The 25,932-nt window shown below is 46.4% G+C and overlaps 1 protein-coding gene across 1 annotated transcript in view; it reads left to right on the top strand.

Moving 5' to 3' along the window:
• Positions 1-10,861: 10,861 nt before the first annotated feature.
• The window catches only part of LOC120845771 (kinetochore protein NDC80 homolog), a gene marked incomplete at its 5' end in the record, with an annotated part of 52,759 nt that continues 37,688 nt past the window's right edge, over positions 10,862-25,932 (top strand). Inside the window, 4 exons of the mRNA XM_040503451.1 lie at positions 10,862-10,990; positions 12,453-12,539; positions 15,845-16,024; positions 20,749-20,820. Coding sequence (XP_040359385.1) covers positions 10,862-10,990; positions 12,453-12,539; positions 15,845-16,024; positions 20,749-20,820 — 468 coding nt within the window. The remainder of the gene's footprint in view (positions 10,991-12,452; positions 12,540-15,844; positions 16,025-20,748; positions 20,821-25,932) is intronic.

Below are 25,932 nucleotides of genomic sequence, written 5' to 3' on the forward strand. Positions count from 1 at the left end.
TATGGAACGGGGACGAACAGTTTAAACAACCTACGGCAACTGTCTGATGAAACTTTCGGAGGCCTGTGCACACGCTGGCGACAACCCGCAGTGTGTAAGCTTGTACAGCAAAGGCGAAGGACTTGCTCCGCTGCTTCGACGAGGTTGTTGCCAGCGTGCACAGGCCTCCTAGAGCTTTATCAGACAGTTGCGGTAGGTTGCTTAAACTGTTTGTCCACATTTCATGGTCACAAGGCAAAAAACAGCTGCTGCGCTATCGTACACTGCCCGTACAGCTCTCCGTGATGCCTCCACCGTGCTTTGGTACCGACGACGCTTGCCAACATTAAAATGGCGACGCTCTCAGTGTTGTCAGATCACCAAACAATTTTTCATAAGGTCTATTGACCTTTTTGACTGGTTGCCATCTTTTTTTTTTAAACATAACATATATCGAAAGCTTTTGGTGCAGTGATTTGTCCCAGGTTAGATGCAAAAGTAACCGGAATGAATTTCTGAAAGGCGGGCTGTTTGTAATACCAGCTTCCGCCGCTAGCAGCGCTTTGCAGCACCTCTTCCGAGCGAGTTTGCCGACTGGCATTGTCTGCTGCAAATATTTTTTCCAAGCACTTCAAAATCTTTTTTTTTTTTCAATGACTGTTATGAAAGAACAACATGGGGCTGTGAATTATTGCTTTAGGTAAAACTGTGCCAGAAACTCTTGTAATGCTTCAGAGAGCTTACAAGGAAGATGCTAATAAGAAATTGCAAGTGGTTTTCTCGCTTTAAGACTGGTGATTTTTTGATCGATGAGCAACCTCGTCCTGGGCGACCTTTAACCTCCTCAACTGAAGAAGAACACATAAATATTTGGGCATTGATCACTCAGAGTTTGTTCCTCTTGGTGAATCTGTTAACCAGGTGCTTTACCGGGGAATTTTGCGACACTTGCGAAACTCAGTAAGGCAGAAATGCCCCGATATGAGGGAAAGGGGGAATGATAGTTCCATCACAACGATGCCTCAGCAGACACTGTCCTGGCATGACACCGCTTCTCAACCTCCCATATTCTCAGGATTTCGCCCCGTGTGACTTTTTTCTGTTCACCCGTATGAAGAGTCTTGAAAGGAAATCATTTTATGGATGTGGAAGGTCCTTCAAGTCAGACATTGCAAAAAACAAGGAATGATTTTGAAGCGCTTGGGGAAAAAATTCACAACATGCCGCTAGATCCTTAGCAGACGACGCCGGTCGGCAAACTAACTTGGGAAGGGTGCTGCAAGAGGTGGATGCTGGTACTACAAATGCCCGGCCTCCTGAAATTCATTCCGGTTATTTTTGGGTACCCATTCATACTTTCTTTTATTGTTGAAACTTTGGTTTTATGGCCCAGTATCTTGCTTGGTGTAAACCATATCCCTTTTTGTGTTATACATATTTTCAGGTATGTTTTTTTAGAATGGTGAAGTGACTGTGATGTTGCATATTTTGATGACTTAATATGTTTGTAATGCATACATAACATTGTTTTTTGGTTAAATGTTCCCTGTTTCCATGTAAGTTTTCTGGTTTGTTTCATATTCAAAGGGTTGTTTCTGGCTTTTGAAAGTATCATTACTATAACTATTATAGTTCGATAGTCCGGTGCTGGAAAGAGACTCATTTTCAAATTTCAATTTCCACAATGTGTCAAAAGTACCTACACGGTTGTTTTATGAGTTTTATTTATTTTTTAGAGGAAAATATTTTCAATATAAAAATTGTATAATCAGGTTTGGAAAATAAAAGAATACAAACAATTGCCACCTGAGCACTTTGTCTTCATTATAGCCACTTTATATATATATACACAGTATAGTTTTGGTTGTAATGTCCTAATGTTTTGAGCTTAATACACTGTTTATATCAAGTGTCCCCATACTTGAAAAGTGCCAACCTTTTGTTGTCAACAGAAAACTGAAATATTTAAAATAATTTGATATCGGTGTACATGTTCCCCAAAAGCAGCACAAAAAAAAGAAGAAACCTTGGCTATGCTAGTTGTTTTTGTTTCTTTTAGAGGTAACCCAGTCCTTTTTTTTTCACGTGAGTTTAATTTAGGGGATTCTAAAGTGGAGCGAGTAGAGCGACTCATCGGTCACACAATCAACACGGGAAAGCGTGCCGCCAGCGTTTGCCCGCTACAATTGTCACCTATTCTCAAGCACTAAATTTAAGTGCTTGAGAAATTTAAGCCCAAACATGTTTCTAGGCAAATTAAAATTGTAGAAACTTGTGTGCCTTTATTTATGGTTAAGGTAAGTACATTCATACAAAAAGAACAACAAAATTTCAAACTAGTAAAAAATTATTGAACGTATCAAATATGATACACTGGGCTTTTCTGCTACGTCCTTGCCAGCTGCAGTCTCGTGGCTTGTGGTATTCAAAGAAACAGTTGCGTCGCTTGCTCAGACTCGGAGTCACATTGCATTTCGCGCACACAACCGTGCTAAATGTGTTCACGCTGGGCACACAGTTCCTGCATCGAAGTCGATTGATCGCCATAGTTGGAAGATGCCCAACCCCGTCTTTTCAAACGTCATCTTGGGGATGACTTGGCGTGAACTTCCTCTTCTTCATCGGAGGCGAAGGCAGACTGACCGACCGTCCTCTTGGCGCATTTCCAGTAGAGATTGGGCTTTCTGATAATCTGGCAATGAAGGTTCTCAGCTTGAGTGGCCGCTCCTTCAGCTGATGGCTTTGGCGCCTGAGAATATTCCAGGCACTCACGACACAGATGAAGATAGCATGATATATGAGGTACGTGTACCAGCGCCTCGACCGAATGGTGTATTTGTACAGCGACACCTGATCATTATGCTGGTCGATCCCCCCCCCCCCCCCCTAAAACTGTTGTACATACCAACAATTGCCGGGCGTGTGATGTCAATGTGGAGTTTGGTCTTCCGGTCATACCGTTTGACTTGCTGAATTGACTCAACAGAGACAAAGTTTGACACTAGGGTGACAGCTTTCCTGTCAAACCAGCGAACTACCACAATTCCTTTGTCATTGTCAACTCTGTAATCATGTGAGCCTCGGCCAACTTTTCTCAGAGTCTTCTCATCCTGAAGTTTGCAGTCTCTCAGTCGATTTTGCCTCAGAGTTCCAACGTACTGCATTCCTCTTGTTGGCCCTTCAACAAGGTTCAAAGAGCTAAAAAAATTGTCAGCTGCAACCTTGAAGTCTTCATTTGAACGTATTTCAGAGCAGATGCTCAGGACAGTATCACCCCAAGTCCAAAAATGTAGTTTTCTTTGGAGTGGCCTTGGTATACCTCGAACTGGTAAAGGACACCGGTTGTGCCTGCCCGTCCCCAAAGCGTGAAACCCCACGGCGTCGGTTTGTTTGGGATGTACTGTTTTAGCGAGCTCCTTCCTGTAAATAACACCATTATCTCATCCACCGCACGGAACTCTTCTTGTTCAATGCTCTAGAGGTTGTGCTGGAATAATAAAATCCAAGGACGAACCTTCCACAACTTGTCCTCCTTCGCTTCTTTGGTGGTTTCCATGTTGTTTACAACATGCATGCCTTGAATCAGCTTCAAGAAACGATTTCTCGACCTCTTGTCAGCGATAGGAGAATACCTTGTCCCATTCTCGCAGTAGCATATGACGTTCGCCATTTTGTAAGCCCCATTTTCAGGTATATTCTAATATACTGCTTCAGCTCTTGCAGGGTTGTGTCACGGAGCTGCCGTATTTCTGCGTACTGTACACATTTGTTTGCTCCACTAGCATAGTGAGCATATCAGTACTTAGAAACTGGCGGAAAAAGAACAATGGTGAATCTATGGCATCCGGCTCAAAGAACACTTTGGAAAATTCAGCATGACTGTTTTGGAGCAATTCCTTTCGCCATTTGTTGTATGGACGAGAAGACGAAGCTACAGATGATCCGAAGGAATTTTCTACGGTTTCTTCATCACCACTTGTCTCAGAGGGCTCAGCCGCGGCGGGAGGACTAATTTTTGTCACTTTCCGACAGGTCACTAAAATCGCTGACATCTTCGCCGGCGACGATGTTGTTCAATATGTTCCTAACTTAGGAACCTAAAATTAGAAAGAAAAAATCAATAAAAAAACGGTTAAAACGTGTATCATTCAAAGCTTTACCAAGAAAACGTATCAGAATTGGTACAAAAATTGTGCCATCAATTACGACCCACTGCATCGAAAATGATACGCAGAAATTTGAAGCAATGTTACTAAGCGGACGGGACTCAAAAACAACAGCGAACGGAATAATGTGGTTGCGCAACACATTCTGAGCAAAAAAAAAAAAAGTGCCGAATATAGGACGGCTTACTGTTTTTCGAGTAAAATGACGCCGACGGTATGCCTTCGAGCGAGCTGCTGCGTGCGGCCATCTTGCTCTAGCTGCCAGCGGCAGCCTGGCGGGGCCTTGCTGAACTACCCAAATCGGAAAACTCTGTCAGCGTTTCAAAACCGATACTGCAGGCTTTGGTCTTAGCCATAGAGTTATTACAACAATAACGCAATATCTCTCAGCTTCACGCAATTTATTGTCTTTTTGAGTTATCAAACTCCACGTAGCAAATATGGTACGCTGGTCTTTGTGGGGTATTTAACAACACAAGACTAAGAATTATGTGACCTTTAGCCGATTACTGACTAGGAATGCAGATATTATTGTAACCTTTGCTGCTATTACACGCGCGGAACGAGCATGGGGCAACATGGCATTAGTAAGCTTATCACTGCGTGAATCTGAAACCGAAACTGATCGGGAGCATGCCATGTGGTGTTACTTTAGTCGATTACTTTCATATGTTGCCTTTCAAAGCGTTAGATTAAGAGAGGTGTCTAGCCGGCCAATCTAAATACTCAGAACAACTGTATACTAATGATACTTGCAGATACATTTTGTATTCATCAACCAAACAGCGGCAGTCACCTGCCTAATCCTTGTCAGAACCGGGTAGGGCATATATATGAATCGGGTCGGTAGAGTGGTCACAGTAGAGAGCCGCGGTCGTGTTGTGTTGCAGTTGTTTGTGCCTTGTTGTACTGCTCCTATGTATGTGCCCGTAACAGTGTTCGGTATCGTGGTTGGTGTGTGTTGGCGCATGAGTTGTCATAGGTGCAGTACGTACGTAGTTCAAGAGCTTCAGGAGAGTTAGTGAATGAGTATTTTTTTTTAGTGCACCTAGCAGTTACTACTACACCTCCTAGGTGGTTCAAGCTGCCGCCTGATTCAATAAGCTAAGTGTTGTGAAGTCCTGTAGCTATTGACTACAAACAGCTGGCTACGGTCCAGCCGTCCAGGCTCTGCGGTCCACTGGGCTCCCTACGTGCCTCTCACATTGAAAACAATCGTAATAATTGTTTCACTCGGCCACCTAAATTATTGTGCTGTGTCGAAGAGCTGCGAAGTGCAGGCAGCAATGAATGACCACGTCGGTTGAGGTAGGCCCAAACAAGAAGAGATAGGGGAGAAAAAAAGAAAGAAAGCGGGGCGTTGGTGCGAGTTGTACGCCTCCCGTTGTGTCGACGAAGGTGCCCAGCGATTCATCGCCGCAAACGACAAGCATACGTTGTCTTCAATGAAGTCAGCATACCCATGCCTCGCGTTACGACTTCTTTTTTGAGCGTTCTCCGCCGGCGGAAAAAATAAGTCAATCTAGCGAGATGCCGTCGGGTGCAATCGCGTCGATTCCGGCAAACACGCTGCCGTCCTCCCCGCTAATAGGTACGGTACCGGTGTCTAAGGACGGATGTTTAGAGTGTCTGGTGGCGCCTGGAAGACGTCGAATAGGCGTATGCGCCCTATTCTTTAACTCGGCCGAAAAGCCGTGCTGTTCGCTAGGCCTTACCGGGAAATCCGAGCCTCGCTAACCGTCCGCCATGTTGCTTTTGGGGGTAGTCAAATTTCACTACCTGCTTTTTGACTACGTGTGGAGTCATCATTTTTACCCTAGGGGTCGTTATATTTGGGACAACTTTTTACCACCTTTTTTTTTAGAGTGTAGGTTACGGCGGGTACGCACGGGTTGGAAAGCTGAGCATCGATAAGTTAGGAACGAACGTGAGGTGCGTTAATATTCTCTAAAGCTTTTTGTTTTATATATCAAGTAGCCGCTAATCAGTTCGCAGATAAGATATCCGGCTCGTTTGCTCGCTCCGGTTGCGCTGGAGCTGCGTTTCCAACTCTACGCCTCAGACGCTAAGCCTAACACTCGACTTTGATGTCTTTCGAGGCGAGAGAAAGAGACGAGACAGCGAGGAGCAAATCACGCACCGCTCGAAACGAAGGAAAGCACTTTAATCAAAAACAAACCAGTGCCGCCACAAACAAGGAAAGTGGATTGAAGAGCTTGGCGGGGATGAACGCCACACTGTATACAGGCCTCGCTTCGGCCGCATAGGGCAGCGCCATTTTGGAGCTGGGTTGGGTTGGAGCCAGAGCCTCTGGTTGGAGCGCGACTGCTGCGCCGCGACCCGGTTCTAAAACGAAGCTTGGGGGTTTCCGTGCTTTGGGAACATGTTATGCTTGCATCGAGCATAAAGGGCCACTGCAGCTTTCGACCATGCACGAGCCGCGGTCGTTACAAGCGTGCGTCAGCATCTGCTCACGCGCGGTAAGAGGGTGTCGGGCAGAAAAAAAAAAGAGAAAACGAAAATATATATATATATAGCGAAGAAATATAGCTCGCTCTGTGTCATCAAGACGATAAGAACGCATTTCTCTTAGCTTTTTGTTCGTTTTTTTTTATTTTTTTTTTACTAAAATTGTATTTGGCAATGAAATTTCGTCAGCTTAGCGTTCACGAGCTATGTGAAAAAGCGCGATGAAGCCCAACCGAAACGTGACCGAGGAATACTCGACTTTGCTCACCAGAGGCGCTGCTCAAACTTGAGAGGTACAGCCCTGTAGAGACGGAGCTTCCGCTAAGTTTTTAGCGAGCCACCGAATACGGCAACCTGCAATGCTGTTAGGTTTGGCGCTGTCTAGCGATTGAAGCAAGAAACATTGGGTATGAGTGGCGGCTGCACTGTTTTAACGTGAACTGTTACTCTAGTGGCGCCGCTTGGCCTAGTGTTTAAAGCAAGAAGTACTGGATAGGCCAGGAAGACATGATCGCATAACATGCTAGTACGGCGGAAGTTACGAACCCGGCAGGCCAATCGGAACGTGACTACTTATCACCGGAGTGCACTTTCAATGCGAAGAAGTATTAGGCTTTTCGTTGCTCTCGCAGCGCAGCGCATAGCGCATACCGAAGCTGTCGGCACGCAATGTAGGGCTTATCGTTCACCCTTTGGCAAGTTACAATGAGACAGGGTATAACCGCGGGCTCTCACTCTACTGTCATGAGAGGTCCATCCAGTGCCGCAACAAGGCTTTTTTTTTTTCTTTTTTTCTAGGGGGGAAGGGGGGGGGAGAGAGGAAGGGTTGTTGAGGTGGCAGGGATGTCCGTGACTAGGGATGCGAAGTGGTGGAGGGGAGAAGGGGGCAGAATACATCCGTATAATCAACGAGGTAGAGGGGCTTAGAGTGATAAACCGGAAGTTCGGAAGTGGCACCCCCCCGGTGGCCGCCATATTTTACGCAAATGTGACCACTCGTCACGTGACCTCCCAAGAGCCGTGACGTCACAGGTAAGATGGCAGCGCCCAGAGCTGGCGGATGCGAGTTTGTTCGGTGCGCGGTAGCCGTGATGTGCAGCTGCTTTCCGACGACTTCGGGCTTTTTCGTGCTCGCTGACGCAGATATAATGTGAAAATATGAAGGAATGAGACTTTATGTGACAGTGCATTGCCAGCATGTTTTCTTGTGGGCCACTTTTGCTTGCATTGTCATGCCACAGAGTCATTGCTTTACAGTACAGTTGGGGGATTCTTTCTAGCTCGCAGCTCTGCTTATTGACATTACTTAGTCGAGGGAAAGCCCCCCCCCCCCCCCTTGCAGCTACACCACTGATACAAAGGGAACAAACGAAATAAGCCGACAGATTAAAAGACAAACAAGAATCTACAACAGTAAAACAATCTTCACCTGGAACGTCGAATTTGACATATTTCCCTTCGACAAGTTGCCCTTTCCCTCCTTGATAGACATTTTTCAATTCGACGAGTTCACTTTCGAATTGGTTTTTAACAAGTTGGCTGGATCTCAAGAAGAAATACAAGCTGTGCAGGTTTCCTAATTTTGGGAAATGTTTTTGGGCAGAGTTTTTCATTATGCCTTCACATAAAAAGATCAAGTGTGCAGAGTATGACACTTAGCATGAGCAAGCCATCTGTAGTTTCTTCTGTGTTTCCACCCCAAATGAAATGCTCTCCTTCGAATTGTGAAAAGTGCTCACCTGGGGCACTATCTTGGGTGCCCCAAACGTTGGCTTTCATGTTGTCCGATTGTACACGGCCGCTTTGGAACGGCACTTTCATTATATAAAGTAGTGGTTCTCAAATGGGGCTTCGCAGAACCTTTGGGGTCCATGAAGGCATTCCAGGAGTCCGCAAAGCCCTGCCTTATCACTCGAGCCCCGCAATAAAGGTTGGCTTTTTTTCAGATTGAGAAGAAACATTGCAATTTTCGGGGAGTTTTCTCGTGTGTACGTCAATGAGAGAAGTCTACTTCACACTAGCCCATAGTTATATACATTTATTAAATCATGTCATAATTAACCTATACCTTTAACTTCCCCTCACCACGAACGGGGTCCTCCTTCATCTCCGTCGATCCACATGGGGTTTGCAAAACATCAGTGGTCGAGAACCACTGATATAAAGATGCAGTTGCACGTGACTCAGCGGCACACACAATGTCCGAAGGTTGAAGATGCTTCCTGCCCATTGGACTTGAGTGTAAAACCTACATTTTACGGACACTGAGTGAAAAAAAATATGTCCCACCCCAAACCCAGACCTCCGCATGGCCACTTCCACGCAAGTGCTGTAGTCAAATTTGGCACGTGACCCCTTTTCTACTAATGAGGAATTGGCAGCGAAAGGAAAGGGAAGGCGATACTCCAAGTTACTCCATGGTGGTCGACCCCTAAACACCTCCTTTTTGATGCTTGAAGCGTATGCTCCGATTTGATTGGTCTTTGAATGCATTTTATAGAATGTGTCCCCTCAAAAAACATTTAGTTTTTAATGCGAAAGCATTAACTGGTGTCATGGAGCGGGCCGACGTTATCGGCTTTGAAACCACGCCAAACGGCACCTTAAATCCTTTCTCCAAGTGAAGCCAGCTCCCAGCTATGAAACCACGTGAAAAGCCTAGACTACGGCACCTTGTTTCCCAATCTCAAAGGAGAAAAGTAAGGCAGACGGATTTTGGCTTCAGTCCCATTGACTGGTGTGCGTCGATAAGGCCCCATTGGCCGCTGCGTGTCAGTTTCAGCTGCCGCTACCCCACGGTGCTGCGTGTCCGCGGGGCAGCGGCTCCACAGCTCCACGCCCGAGGACAGCGCGCGCGCGCGACCGTCGACAAAAGAAGGGAGCGGAAGAGCGGCGTGCATGCTTTCGCATTTACAACTCATTAGAAGTGCTTAGGTGTACCTCAAGCCTTTTTTGTTTGTTTTCTATTGAAAAAAAAATTGCGTTACCGAATGCTCAATATTTGCCCAGATGTACCTAGCGCTGTCAAACTTGACCAGATGCAAAAGTTTCAGGACTATGTTATTTTAATATAAAGCTTAGGCATTATTTTAAAACTTTAAATTGGAAAATGGGGCACTTTAGAAGTTTGGTGCACTTTTCAAACTAAAAGGTGTCTGAAATACCCAGACTCAATCCGAAATAAGCCATCAAATTCTGTTCTTGCGCAAGGCAATCTAAACTTTTCATAATTGCTGTATTTTACAGGTCAGTTTTATCATGCAAAATTACAGTGTAGCTCCCTTTCTGTAAAAAAATGGGCCAATGAATTTGCCAAAATGAACGGGAACACAGACGACAGAGTCGAGTGGCAGGGCACATATGGCGCACTTATTGACATATGGCATTGGGAGCAGCACTGGAAGGTTTAGCCCGCCGGCGAAAGAAAGCAGACAACATGCAGACGAAATCCATTAACAGCAAGAGCGCTGTTGTCGCTCTCAATATCCAGCCGCATTTTTTAAAATTTTTTGTTACTTCTACTTTTGCTGTTAATGTCCGCATTTAACCAAAGGTACATTACAAAAATATTATGTTCAGCTTGATAGACCACGGTCGTCGTGAGCAGATAAGGAGGTAGCGTCATCTATCAATACGTGCACCAAACGCACCCCGCTACACGACTTGGTTGTTTGCATTGCTGTCCTCCGTTGACCCTGGCAAGATTTTTGCCCTATATTTTACAGGAAGGGGGCTACGCTTACTAATTTTACAAGGTAAAACCGACCTGTGATATATACCTTTGACAAAAAGTTTCGATTGCTAGATGCAGGTGCCAATTTTTATGGCCCATTTTAGATTGAGCCTGGGTATTTCAAACACTTTATAACCCGTGGTTCTCAGCCACTGATGTTTCAAAGACCCCTTGTGGATGGGGGGAGATAATGGAGAACCCCGTTCGTGGTGAGGGGAAGGGAAAGATATAGGTTAATTGTGATTGTGAGTTAATAAATGGATAAAACTGAGGGCTAGTGTGAAATAGACTTTTCTTATTGACATATACACAAGAAAACTCGCCCGAAAGTCTGAACATTTCTTCTCAATCTGAGAAAAGAACTTTTATTGCTGGGCTTGACTGATGAGGCTGTGCTTCGCAGACCCCTAGTATGCCTTCGCGGATTGCAAAGGGTCCACGGCCCCATTTGAGAAACACTGCCCTATACTATAGATGTAATACTTGTCTTAATCACAAACTTTGACCTTCACAATTTCACAATTTTTTTGTCAGCGCGGCTTCGAGCGGCCGCTTCAGTCGTGGTCCCCGGAAGAGCGTGAAAGATGAGAGGCCACTTGCAGACAAAACTTACCAGGCAGAGTGTGCAGCGAAGCTCTCCGAGGTAAGAATTTTAATGCAGCATTCTGTCATGGAAGTTTGGGTGGTTAATGGGGTTTGAGCGCACATACCTGGTGAAAACAATTTTCCTAATCAGCCACTATTCGAATTTGGCAGGATTCATACCTTTTTGTTCTGAGAGCAAAGTTTGAGAGAAGGAAAGCACGGGAATGGTCGACTCTTGCACGCATCAAGATTTCTTCATCCTAATCAGGTGGAGCATACATCTGGTTTAGTACAGGTTGTCGTGATTTTAGATTTGTTGGCACTAGGTAATTCCTCATCCTTAATTGAAAATTGTGATTGGAAATTCTAGTGGAATCCTAGACCAGGGGTTCTTGATCTTGAGGAATGCCTATCTGTTTTGAATGACTCTACCAAGCAGCTCCTCCTTCCTTTGGCATCTTTAGGCAGTGCAGGAGCCTACAGACTTTGATAACAGTAGTGCACATACTGGGGACTGTTTGGCTCATAGTTATACCTTATTGCATGGCTCAGGAACACTAAAATACTGCCTAAATTGGGTAAACACTTTATTTAGGGCAAGTTGTAATCGAGAATTAGGGGTGCTCCCGGGGTGCACATTGGGGCACCCATAGGTTAATCCAGGTCAGAAAGTTCTTTAGGCCTACATTTGGTGTCTACAAGGAGTGTCTAGTACACTGCGTTTTGACGGACCAAGTTCAGGCGAGCCCTTTATTTTTGGCGTCAATTCTTGGCTTTTGAGACACTTTTCGTTACCAATAGATCAAAGGAGGCAAGAAAACTTCCCTTCCGACAGCCGGGCTTCCCGTTGATGTCTAGGGTTGAGGTTCTATGGCACGCGTTGTTGTTATCCAAACAACTGCTGTACCTATTCTCGGTGTCATCTCTTCTCTTGAGGCATCCTGCTTGTGAAATCCACCGAAGAGGGTAAGAAAAAGCATCAAGTAGCTTACTGTTCTGTACAAACAGTTGCTTGCTTCTCCACAGTGTGACGATTTTAACCTAGCTTATATTATGCTGGCAGCCCACACACGAAAGTCATAAACACTCCCAGAGAGCTCTGGGAGTGTTGAATTGATCTGGAGCAACATTATGTAATGTTGCACTTTTTCACGAGGCCATCACTGGAGGACCCCCGCAGCACCACCTAGCTAACGTCTTGGTGCAAGTCCTTGCACCATCTTGACAATGCTGGTGCATTGCAGTACCAAGGTACCTGCTGCTTTGCCACATTCTTTAGTTGGACTTTGGCATATTTGCCGCTTGGGACAGGTTGTGGGATCTACTAACTATAATGTAATGGGCAAGCTTCGTCTGTTAGGTGCCTCAAATGGGAAGGACAGCCATATCAAAGTTGGACTGCCGAACTTCGGGCGGCCCATCCTAGTGTTGCAACCAGCAAGGATTGTGCAGGAACTCCTCTTTGCTTTTGCATCCTCCACCTCACAAAGAAAGTTTTATTTTATTTTTGTATTTCGCAGTTTCTGCAGGTTCACGGGTACGCCAATCGGTGTACTTCGAAGCAGCTGCTGAGGATGTCCACCAAGGATTTTGAACGAATATTTCAAGTAAGTCTGGCTGTTTTTAGGCTTTGTTTTCTTTTTTGTCATTTGTAGTGATTTGAAGTGCGTAGGTCAAGTACCCGACCTCTGCTTTATAAGCATGCTGCGACTCACGTAAGATGCTCCATCATTGAGAACATGCCACTGGGGGCCTGAGATAGGAACTAGAATTGTCTTCCGACTCTGCAAGCAGCAGGGCAACATGTCTCTGACATCTCCATGTTGGCAAGCAATAATGGGAATCTCTGAGAGTGATTTGATGAATGCAACTGGGAATTGTAATAATGAGGTAATGGTTGACAGCCCAATGGGCAAATGTGCGTTTAATGCTGTTTTCTTATAATTTTTTCTTTGTTGTGTTGTGGCTAGTTTCATATAGGCTCCTTGCACTGATGTCCCATTGCATACTTTTGAACACCATAGAAAAGGAAGCTGCTTTTGTAAGACTTTTGAGTGGCAGATTAACCTTCTGTAATCTCCTGGGAGGAGAATAGCGAGGCCTGTGCAAATCCGGGAGGCTCCTGATAAGACGGGAGCACCTTTTCTTTGGAGGTCATCGGAAATGACGTCAGGTGCCACGTATTGTACAGTAAACCCCCGTTAACTCGAACACGGATATCTCGAAAGATCGGTTAAGTTGAAACTTCTGTGCGTTGCGAAATGAATCCCCATTGGCACCATGTATTTTGACTTGGCTTATCTCGAAAAGTTTTCGGGACGGGCATCGGATATCTCGAAACTTCGCCTGCAAAAATAAAAAGAAAAATTCCTGAAATGACACTGAGGCCCGAAGGAGAAAGTTTATCTCCATCGCGGACGAAGCGACCGCAACTTAAAAATAACGCTAACAAAGAGAGAGAGAGAGAGGGTCTTCGGAGAAAAATAAACAAAAGAAGGAAGCGCCGGAGAAACATAAACAAAAGAAAGCACTGGAGGAAAATAAACAAAAGAAGGAAGCGCCGCGAACGCGTTCCGGGCGCACTGAACGCGACGAGCGTTCAAGGACGTTTGTTTTCTTGCTTTTTGCTCTCTCCCCATCTCCCGAGACTTTTCTTTCTCTTTTTTTCTCTACGCTTGAGCTGGCTTGTGGCGTTCTATCAACTCTCCCGATCTCGTAGTCGCCGTAGTCGCCACGCCATTGTCGCGTCGCCTTCGTTCAACCCTGTCCACATGGATGACGGCGGCGCTCTTTGAGGAATATGTGCGTGCGCTGGACCGCTGGACGCTTGTTTCTAATTCATTTTTTCTCGTTTTAGTAAGTGATTTCTTGCTTAAAACGAAGCTGTGATTGATACGATTTTCGGAAGCGCTGGATTTTCGAAATCCGCGGTCGGTACATCGGTACATCGGAAATTTCGGTACTCCGCTTACCTCGAAATTTCGCTTATCTCGAAATTTTTCCCAGTTTTTATGACTTCGAGTTAAAGGGGGTTGACTGTATAGTACTTGTTTTCACATCAAGAATTGTCGTAAAAAAATTCTCGTGGGCTGGTTCCAGTTTCCACCTTTATGTCATAAATAGGTCAACTCGTACTCAAATTTAAAGTGCAATCCCACTCAGTTCTTAAAATGTTGTAACATTGCTTGATTTTAACACATAAATTTTTTTTCGCACAATTTCGCTTTAGACACTATCACAGAACCGAAGCTGTAACAGCAATGTTGACTCCGTGTTGTGAAATGGCACGCTCATGTTATGTAAGTGCAGAGTGCAAGTTTGTGTTGTAAGCAGTGATGGAGTGCAGGCGAGCTGGTAATGAATCAACATCTTGTAAACCCTGAGATAGGGAACAAATAAAAAATGCACGAACACAACGAAAATTCAAACACAGCTGCGTTTGAGATTTTGTTGTGTTTGTCCGTTTTTTTTTCTTCGTTCCCCATCTCGGGGTTTACAAGGTGAAGTTCTTTTGCAGGGGTTGTGGTGACATCAGAACACTGAGCTCTGATTGGCTCTGATTGAAGGATAGTGGGTAGACCTCAAAACACTATCCTGGCTACATGCCTGGCTGACACCATCTGCGGAGTTTAAATAGTGACGCCTTTGACACAGTTGAGATCACACATGCCCTCTACCAGCAGGGTTTGCTGACTTGGTACCTGTGCAAAATTTGTTGGCAATTTGAATTAACATATAGATGGAATTACGTCTTAGTATGCGACTCGTGCACTTTCTAGGTGACATTAAAGACAACTGCAGTGTTTGGTGAATGACAAAAATTGAGTGGAGTTGCCTATAAGATTGGTTATTTGTTATTTTATTAGCCTGGGCACATTTCAGACACATGGAGTCTGTTTTCCTCTGAAAACCCAATCTTTTAAGCACCACCTTGCACAGCTCATGAACTACTATGCATAAAGCTTGCTTTTTTGTTTTGTTTGGGTGACGATTATATTTGCTCACATGAAAATCAGACCACCCTGGTTACGACATGTTTGTCCAAATCTGGTGGAAAACACTTCTAAACAATACCTTTGTGCCAAGTATGTCTTTTTCCTACCTGCGTCCTCCTCGCTACCTACCACATTATGGAAAGGCTGCCACTAGCAGATGTTCAAGAGCACTTAGATATTTCCTTGAGTTTTTGTAGCAAGCGGCACACATGCACTCGTTTAGAGCACAAACATTGGCACTTGTGCCGGACACAAACCCTTTAGGAGGGTTTATATTTTTGCAATTTTTTCCGCTGTGATAGCCTATCGTTCTTTGTGTAATGCTTGCGGTGTCCTTGGAGACCTTGCTCTTTTACTAAGTGTTCTTTTTGCCTTCCTTTTTGTATCTCACCCATGCCTGGGCTACCAAGTGATGGCTGGCAGTGTTTCTAAATTAACACAAACGGCGATAGCTGTTATAGAGACTTCCCAGCTGCATTATGAAAATAAGAAGCGCAAAAGACGAGGACAAGAGGGAGACTACACAGGACAAGCGGTTACTCGTAACTGACGTTTTAATTCGGAAGATGAGGAAGACAAAGACAATTAAGACTTTGTCGACTTTGTCTTTTATGGTTGGCAGGGGATGCCATCGCCTGTTCCTCACCGTAAAACTCAATTTGCATCTACTATCGAATGTAAAGCAGCATTCGTAACGGTCTCGATTTAGTCTTGGGCAGTAACGTTGGCTCGTATGCAGTGTGTTCTCTTTCCCACTTTCTTTAGTGACCCCAAGACTGCGTTTCGTGTGATCGAGTAAATAAAGGGACGTGTGTGAAAGTGGGCATCATTATGCGCAATAGCAGCTATCGCCGTCACTTCTTTGCGCACTGTCGTAAAAAGCTGCAGATTTTTTTTCCTTTTTCCTGTTGTGGCAGTTTTTGGTGACACTCTTGGACCCCAACTTCAAGATAGTCGGCAAGTTGGAGGACGCAGCGTTGCAGTGCCTCAAGCGCCTGGGATACCCATACACCCTGTCCAAGAGCATGCTCATGGGGATTGGGTCCCGCCTCCCCCAAGCGTTGGCAGTCATCATGTGGCTGTACGACATCGTCAGTGTAAGTCATTTCTACGCAGAGTTTGCAATGTGAGATGGGATGTAGGCAACCTGCCCTGCCGGATTAGTAGTAAACTTCTATTGCTCTGTCACGGTTATAAAAGATTACCCTTGCAACTCGGTGACACTCCGTCAAATGAGCGTCACCTTAAAAATCGGTGGACGGGACGTGCCAACAAAGACTCCAAGGAGACTAATCTATCCAACAGCGACAGTTGGGCGGGCAAGGTTGGGGCCAAGGCGCGACTCCAAACTGGTGTGTACAATACAAGGGTTTTCTCAAGCTCCCGATGGAGTGTCACCGTAGAAAGGCTGAATGCCTTTCAAAGGAGTCTAAGTGACCCCTTCAGGTCACTTAGTGCCAGACTTCATCTTGGGTTTCAGTTTGTATTTACTGCTAAAGCATTGAAATGGCAGATTGACGCGGGTAACAACTTGAGGCAGAATCGGCATATTATTTCTAAGCAATTTCTTGGGCACAAAAGGTCGTCAATCCCCCTTTAAAAGTCTTTTTTATATAACTAGGAATTATGAGAGACGTCAAATAAGGTTTAAACGTTTGCTGATCTTATAGTACAGGCCGGGATGACGGGACTTTTCTTGCCGTTCATGGAAATTTGTCAGATTGTTTCTAATACTCTTCAATTTACTTTGTTAAACCATTGGCTACCGTGCATCTCGCGGGCTGCCGGGCTGTCCGTATTGCGCATATTTTCCCCTAAAACGGGGCCACTGTAGGCGTGACTGTTTTGCTTGTGTAATAAGCTTTTACAGTAAAACTCTGTGCAAGAAACAAGAGAACATGTTTATTTACATGCTTAAGTGGTTAGTTAGTCTACAAATTACTAGGCACTCACAGATTTTTCCTCGTTTGAAAGATCTTGAAGCACTTGGGCATGTACAGCACTGCACCGCACTTCTCGCACTCCCATCGACTTTCACTTTCCCTACCTTGTGCCTTGCACACTTGGCACTGCCTGGATGGGTTTTACTTTACGGGATTCGGCAGAATCTGACGGGGAAGTATGCCCACTCTGCGGCATCAAGGCACCTCGTCTCCGGCATGCGGGAAAAGCTGTCTTCTCGATAATTACTTTGGTGAGGTCCACTTTCCAGTCAGTTTAGCTTTCCCTCCTATTTTCTGCGCACAAAGAATGTAGGCATTATACACAGCCATGTCAAGGACATAGAAGCGACGCATGATTGGAAAGGATGCAAGCTGTTGGTCTTGCAGCTCGACATTTTCCATCCCTCTGTTGTACTCTTGCACGGTTAGAGGCTTCAGTGCTGGTTCCTTTCTTCTGTGTCATCTTTTTACAGTGTCAGTGATGTCAGCAGCACCGTGGCATGTTGAAAACATGGCAAGAAGCTTTCGATCCTGCCACTGAATAGTAGCCATGATGGCATATGTGAGAATGAAGTTTTACATTCGCCCTTGGCCGGCTTCAGTGCTTTGAGATATTTTGGCATGTTTTTTCTGTTCGTTCTGACTGATCCAACAGCGTTGGAACCAGGAAGAGACACGGTGATGAGTACCAATTGACAAATGGTTTGTCCACCACCAAAAAGTTCTCTAAGGAGGTCGATAACAACTGCTTTGCTGCATAGCATTGAAGCGGTTCCGTCTGACTTTGTCTTCTTGCCCGTGTAAATAGATGGAGAGGTTGAGGCAGTAGCCGTTGTAAGATTCACAAAGCATGTAAAATTTGATTCCGAAACGAGCACGCTCGGAAAGGTTGAACTGGACGTACCCCAGGCGTCCACGGAACTTCATGAAGCTCTTGTCCACGGCAAGGTTTATATCAGCAGAGTAATTGCGAATTCGGGTGGTCAGTTGCCGGCGAGACCGAGCAAGACCAAGCCGCCGGCACCGGCAACCATAAATGCGCCAGCTGCACACTACGTGACCCTCAGGATCCGAACATGAAACTCCAGGTGGTGGCAGTTTACTTTGCCGCTTGCCCTCAAGACACTCCTAGCAAGAGGCTGTCGCCGCCGTCACCCGTGTCCCCCATTTTTTTTTTGTGGTATTGTCCTAGTGGCTTGTACTGACTTGAGTATTGGCTGCTGAAGTGATTTCAGATCAGTTTTGTTTTTTGCTCGTTTTTTCTCACTCGCCACCTCTCCCATTTCGGAGGTGACGACACCGGATACAGTCTGTCGTCCGGCCGGTTGGAGCTCGGGCTTAAAAAGCGCTGTTGCCAGTGCTTGCTGGAGAACCACCGCTCGAACGGTGCGCGCCGGCTGGAAACGCGCAAACACCTGCCAGATTTTCGGGCAAGATAAGTTGCCGACGATTGACGACCCCGAAATCGCCATAAGCACTTGCATATGCTTTCAGCGTGTGGTCGATGATTGGATGCAGCTTACAAAGCCTGTTGTCAGTCCTTGTTGCCTCCACATTACACAAATGAAGGTACCTCGATAGCATCCAAAAGCGCTCTTTCGGCATCACTGATTCGAAGAAACGGGGTGCTGATCACTCCTTTGTGACCGGTAGGCGTTTATGGAACTTTTCTTCACTTGGCTCATCAAGATGCCCGACGCAATGTAGATTTTGATCTCTCCTGGTGTCGTAGGGCACCACGCAGGGTTTGGTTCAATCCGCTGCTCCTTCCTTGCAAAGGCATTTGTGTAGTTCGTCACCAGTTCCCAAACATCTTATCCAAAGAGCGCATTCAGCGTTTCCAGAGGCGAGCAGCTGTCATCTAGGACTGCGCTCATTTGCCGCTTAATCCGGCAGATCCAGAAAAGGGAATTTTACCAACTTTTTCAGCAGTGTTGTCATCAGCCCAGGTCCATTCCTGCTTTCTCGGTTGCTTAGGCGTCGCACAACCAGGGCTATTTTGTCGTGATTCTGACTCAGAAGTGCTGTCGGAATCGCTCCCGTCGCTAGACGTCCCGTCGTCATCGCTGCCAAAGAGGATATTTACGATTGCATCGTCAGAAAGGCCACGCCAACTGCTTGAAGCTGCCATCTTCTCCAAGCAAACAGCGATCGAGCAGGAAAGACGACACATCCAAGGAACAAGGTCAGACCAACACAGCGAACAGAACGACTCTTGCCATCTGGTGGCAGTGTATCTAACTACACTAAACAAAGTCTACATTGCACGCTGTCTATTAATAGGTTTTAGGGCCCAAGCTCCTTAGGGGCTAGCCATGTCCGTCTGTATGTCCGTCCAATGTCCGGCGTCGGGTGCTCGTACTCCTGTGCCCGTGTAAGGAAAAAAAAAACCGCATCTCCACGTAGTGAATGATGTTGATCGGGGCAAAGCTCTTGTAGTGCTTGTCTGCGTAGACGGTGAGCCGCAGCGTGCCGAGCCTTTCGTTCGTTTTCATCCATGTCAGAAAGAGAATGTGTGGTATGGAACAAGGTTATATACGCATTTGAGCACTTGACCGCAGCGTGACATGGATGAAAACGAACGAAAGGCTTCGCATGCTGCGGCTCAGCGTCTACGCAGACAAGCACCACCAGAACTTCGCCCCAATTAACGTCATTCACCACATGGAGATGCGGTTTTTTAAAACAGAAATATATGGAGCCTGGCAAATCGCCAGCTTTGGCAATATAGCTTCTGACGGCTCGCCCGGCGATTCGCCGGCTTTGGTAGCGAATGAGTTAACTTAACCTTTCTCTCCCAAGTTATATAAGTAGGGTTTGTGGTTTATTCTTTTTCCACGGATTAACCCGACATCTGTCTGGCAAGAAATTGGGGTCCATCTTTCCAACCTCCAGGAATCGGGAGGCAAACACTTGGAGAATGCCCTGATACCGATAAAGGAAGGAAATGAGACATTGGGTCTGCTTTTAAAAAAAGAAGGTGCTTTGCAGACAGTTCTGTGGGGGCCGTTTTTCGGGTTAATGCAAAATACAGCTGTAGATAAAGATTTTCTTCCTGTGAAGCTTGACTTTTTCTTCTTTGGGAAAATCTCTAATTTGGGGTCTTTCAGCTTTGCTCGATTTCAATAAAACCGGCCCAAGAGTCACTTATTGGGGCTTATCAGAATTTACTAAAAACACTGAGCCCTAGTTATAAAGCATTGTTTAATGTTTGTCTGTGTGAGGCTTTTTGTATGTCTTCACTTTTCTAAGTGATCCTTTAGGCACCTCGAGAAGTGATTGTCCTTATCTCCACAAAACTTTTATCTCTCTCAGAAACAGGTTCTGAAGGACAGTGAGCCACTACCCTAAGGACATTTCTACAGCGTTGTGTAGGGGTAGTGGGGTACTTCTGGGGGCGGCAGGTTCTCGAATTGGAAGAAAATGCCCTAGGGTGGCTAGTGGAGATTGTGTGGTTACGAGCACTGTATTCTTCAAACGCGTCCCTTGGCTACTATAATGCAACAATTTTCATAACCATGCAGTAACTAGATGAGTGAAGTAGAGCCGAGCCGTGTGTTTTCGTACCTCGGTTTTAGAGCGCAGCTCTTAGGCGCCCGTTTCCGGCCTGAGCGGCGTCGGCGTTGCCGTCGTCATAACCGCGCGGTGCATTATGGGTAAATTTCCACGCTAAATTTAGCAGGAAAATTTCCCTGCTAAATTTAGCATTAAAGTTTCCCTTAAATGGGAGGAGAGGAGGAGGTGGCATAGCCTCCTCTCCGTACCTTCCCCTCCTCCTCCTCAAGAGCTACGCTCTAATTCGGAGTTACAGGGGATTGTAAACTTCGTTCATTTTGTTTTCTGCTAGTCTTTTATGTGGTTTTTTATTTGTTTGGCAGTACTATGCGGAGGTGGACATCATAGATCATCTTTTTGGAAGGCAGCCAGGCTCTGGAAATGATGATGCCCCGGTAAGTTGCTACTGTGGTTTGCACAGTGGGGTTTCCTGCTCTTGTTGTAGCAACTGCCATCTTTTTCATTTTCTAAAAGGCCAATACAGCATTTTTAATGCTTTATTTTTTGGTCAAGATTGCCACTGATTGCGGTTCTTCTAGGATTTTGAAATATTGTGTGGTGGCAGAGTGCAATTCTGAATTTTCAGCTACAAATCTTTTTTTTGTTTTTTTCGACATTAGTTTTTTTGTATTTTTGCAAACACGGAAATGTAATTTGCTGTATGAAAGTTTTGGGCACTGGGAAGTTAATAGAGTACAGTATGCAGGTAGCCTAAATATGACGAAGCTTTCTGGGAACAGTGGCTAAAGGCCCTATCCGCGATTCCGCGAAAAAACCCAGAATTGATGTGTTTTTTTTTTTCTGAAGTGCGAAAAAAATGTTAAAAACCTACAGAGAAACTCTTGCTTCCAAAAGGTGGCGCTACCCGTCCCCAAAACGAAAGATTAAATGAAAGGTGGCAAAACGTGACGGTAAATTAGTATTGTCTTATTAGTTAATGGCAAAAGGGTTTCTATTGGCTCATCATCTTTTGCTGTTGAAGAAATTAAATTTTATATTCTAAACCTTATCAAATAAAAAAAGGATTGCTAGGTGGCACAGCCGCCATCGGAATCGAAGGGCTCCAGCCGTAGCTGTAGTCATCTATCCATCCAACGTTTGCGTAACAGGACGCAACAGAAAGTGCGCCATTTTTTTGTTTGACTTTGTTTTCTGAGTTGGTGATTGAGATTGCTCCCTCGGGATCTTATTTAAGCAAAAAGACAGTCAAAGAATGCGCTCGAGAATACAGGCACGCCAGCTTTTACGAAGTTGGAGGAGTCCTCTTTTGCCGAGCTTGCGCGAGAGCTGTTGACTATCGGCGGAAGTCAACTATTGACAAACACTTTGAGAGCAACCGGCATCTTAAAATGCCGAAACAAGAGATTCCAGGCAAAAAAGGGGCAAAGAACCATCAGCAGACGGCATTGGTGGTTCAGAAACGCTGAGAAAGCAAGGTCAATTGCAAATGCTGGAATCCGCAATGACCGCTGGTGAAGCAAGGCACGACATTGTGCTCGAATGCCTGGATGCGTTGAGATCTGCAAATATTCCCCTAGAGAAGGGGGACAATCTGAAACTGAGAATGTTTCTGCAGACACATGTTCGGAATGGCGGGATGGTGCCTGGTTCGAGAAGCACGAGACAGATTTGGAAGCTGTGTTTTAAGGTATTACGGTGTTGGTAATTACTGATGAAACCACAGATGACCAATCAAAATCGGTTGTCAACGTGTTGTTCATCCAGTGAGCTAGTGAGCCAGAAGATTTAACTTCCACAAGTACAGTCACAACCTGTACTTGTGGAAGTTAAATTCGTGGATGAAGTGAACTCGTCCGTGATAGGCCGCATTGTAACGAGAACACTGACGAGGTATGAAATTGAGTTTGAGGACGTAACGGACCTTGTTAGCGATAACGCTGCTTATATGGTGAAGTCTTTTAAGGAGTGCATAAAGCGACTTTGCGAGGGTGCTGTTGACATTACATGTGTAGCCCATACAGTAAACATTGTAGGCAGTACATTGCAGGTATCTTTCCCCTTAATGGACAAATTTGTCGCTTGTATCAAGAAGGCCTTCCGTCTGTCAAGTAGAAAGAGCTTTCTACAAATCTCATCTGAAAAGTGTGGGGTTTAATGTGCCAAAACACCTCCAGCACCGGTCAAAAGTAGGTGGAATTTGTGGATTGAAGCTGTTAAACAGCGTTCCGCTTACTTTGAGTACTAATCTTCTTTGCTAAGGCAGACCTATGAAAAGTATGGAGAAGCAGCATGTGTTGAATTTCTTGCATTGCATTGCAGTATCTGGAAAAAAATTTGCAAGCCTGCTGAAAGCAGCAGAGAATCCTCATGTAGCCTGTCATAAAGCGTACAATGTTTCGTTTACACTGTGGGGATATTTGGAAGCAGCTGCACAAGAAGGGATTTTGAAACACAGCTGACGAAAGAAAACATTGCACACGACGGGGCCCATCGAAATGCAAACAAAATGAAGGCTGCAATGAGTAAAGCGGCTAGCGAAGCGCTAATGTATTTGGAGAGATTTGACACTTGGAAGTTCTTCAAGAGTGTGAGGTGCTTGGATCTTCTGCAAGTCGGGTGTCTTTCAGAGAAGAGCTCAGAGTTTGCAAGTGTGCCTGGACTTGGGGAAGGATCACTAGCCCTAGGTGCTGAATGGCAAGTCTACCTGAAGTCTGCCCAAGAACTCAAATCTAGTGGCAGGGTCTTAGTGCCATTTCTTTCTAAACAAGAAAAGCCAGGTGTAGATTTTGATATACTGGCTTTATGGGCAGGGATGGAACACCTCATTCCAATACATTCTTCAATTGCCCTTAAATACCTGTCAATGCCAATCAACTCTGTTGACGCAGAAAGATCATTCAGTCGCTATGGTGACATTGTGTCTCCTAACCGTCATTCTCTTAGTGAAGAGAGTACATATTGAAATCGACAGGTGCAAATGTGGAAAGGGAAACTGGGTTACCATATTTGCGTGAATATAACGCGACCACGAGTATAATGCGAGGGCAAATTTTGATGCCTTTGAAAAGAAAAAAAAATGTTACTGTTATACCGCTAGCCGAGGCCGCGTCAATTTCCCGCGTGGGCATAGCAGAAGTGAAAAGTCAATGGAAATGGAAGAAATATCAGTTTATGTTTTGACTGCACTCATCCTCACTGCTTTGGTTCTTCCTTTTGCAATCCACTTGGCCGCTACGCAGATAAGCAAGCAGCTCGGCACCGCTTGTCTGGTAGTTCCTTTTTCTTCAGAGTGAGCTCCTCGGCAGCCCACAATCCAAGCAAGGCATGAAGCAGAACCACCAACACAGGAACACCAGACCACTCTGGAGCAGAAACTAAAAGATGCGCAGGCAGAAAAAATACTGCTGAACCGACACATAATCACACTTCTCTTTCTGGTTCCTCCGCATAAACAAACACCTCACGATTGCATAAACCACTGATCTCTATGTCTTTTTGCTGGATCGTTTTTGACCAGCTCCGCCTATGGACGCGAATGCGGCCACGGTCGGCCATCTTTTTGGTAGAGTTATATTATCTCTAGCCATCATAGTAATATGGCGGAGAGCGCAATGGCGGCAGGCTGCCATGAAATAGCTGTGGATCTAGTACACTGTACCGTGGGTGATATTTCGTGCTTGATTGAAGTTGCTCGACGAAGCAGATTCTTGAAACCCGGCGTGAACGGTCGCCCCATCTTTGAGGACACGGCGAAAGTTATACGAAAGCGCAGCACCGGGGGAAGGCAGCGCAGCTCGCATCGAAAGCACACTCCGTACCAGCGTGTGCTTTTGATGCTTCTTTCGATACAACTTCTGATGCGTTGTTAGGAGAGGCATGCAGTTCCATGCCTCACCACAAGATGGCGCCACGGCGCATCGCGAGGACGCCTTCCGCGGGACTCTAGAGATGGCGCACGGGATGCGGTGGCTCTGGGGGAGAGCGGGGAGAAAAGGGACGGACGCAGGATGGCGAGCGGAGCGCGCGGTGCAGCGCGAGTGCTCCGGAATAAAGCAGTTCCGGTTATGAGCGTGCCTTTGTTCTGAACCCGAAAGCGGAGCTAGCGTGGAAGCTCGCTGGGCCCTGACAAGTGGGGGCTCGTCCTCTGAACTCGAACTACCCTGCTAGACCAACGGCAAGTCCTGCGAGGCAGTTTTACGTCCTCATCTCGCCAGCACGCCGACATGAGCACGAACAACGTGGTCAGCGAACTGCTGGCCCAGACGGACGGCAGTGCCATGGACCGGGAGTGATTGTCTTCGTGTGTGCGGGACGTGCTCCTGAACACACCGTTACAACAGGACACCGATGCGCGCACGCAGGAGCCGACGCCTTGGAAGTGCGGTAACATCCAGTTGCCGAAATTCATCGGCTATGAGGACAGGCAGAGCCCGACGGACTTCCTCGACAAGTTCGAGAATTTCTGCCTGGTTACGGGTGTTCCGGACAGCAAGCGCGTCCGGCAGGTCCTCCCGGCCGCACTGGAGGGCACAGCGAAGCTTTGGTGGCGCTTTGCGGGAGGCTTCGAAGACTGGGAGACCTTCGTGAAGGAGTTCCACGCCGAGTTTGCGTCTGTCGATTACAAGCATCGGCTGAAGGAGGAACTCGACCGACGCACACAGCACCCGCAGGAAAACTTGCGCCACTTCATCCACGTCATTGCCGAATTTTACGACAGGATCGGCGAGACGGTGTCCGACGAAGAGAAGGTGAGACGTGTCAGGCGTCAGATGCACCCAAAATTTCAAGACTTGTGCGAAGGGCTTACGTTCGCGAATCTGCGCGAGTTTGCGAAGGAAGCCGGCGGCGTCATGGAGCGTGCATGGCACCGCCTCAAGTACGTTCCGCCGCCGCCAAGAACGGACCAAGTTGCCAAGGACCTCGCTTTTGCGGAGCTGCACCCCACAGTGCCCAACCAGTGCCCTCCATCCACGCTCGCTGCCGTGAGTGCTGGGGTGGCCCCTCAGCCATGGTGGCCCCTGCATCCAGCAGCAGTGCAGTCATCCTACTGCAAGGACCAGATGTGGGTTCCAACCACAATGCCCTGCCAGCCAGCACCGCAACTGCCACCACAGTGGGCAGTGCAGCAGCCCCAAACATTGGCTACCTCATTTCAACCCATGCCCCAGCCAACACCACAGTGGGCAGCACTGCAGCATCCAGCCTGGGCACCACCTCTGCCACAACAGGGTCAACAGTGGCTTTAAACTGCACAGCAGGCTCCAAACCTGCAGCCTGCCTCCAACAGAGGACAACTGTGTCAACGCTGTGGGGGGGTTGGACACTCTGCCCGATACTGCGCAACTGGCAGAAAACGCAACCAACAACGCAACCAACAACGCTGCTACAGGTGCAACGAACGTGGACATCTGCAGGCTAACTGCCCGGGAAACGGGCGAGCGTAGAGGCTGACCCGGCCAGCATCTACGAGACTGCCTTGCAAGTTGCAGCAACAGCCGGAGGGAGGGAGCCCTTGCTCGAGCTCACCGTGGGTAACCAGGTATTCC

The sequence above is a fragment of the Ixodes scapularis genome, unplaced genomic scaffold (genome assembly GCF_016920785.2).
Source record: "Ixodes scapularis isolate PalLabHiFi unplaced genomic scaffold, ASM1692078v2 PGA_scaffold13__105_contigs__length_92229423, whole genome shotgun sequence".
In the NCBI taxonomy this organism is placed as follows: domain Eukaryota; kingdom Metazoa; phylum Arthropoda; class Arachnida; order Ixodida; family Ixodidae; genus Ixodes; species Ixodes scapularis.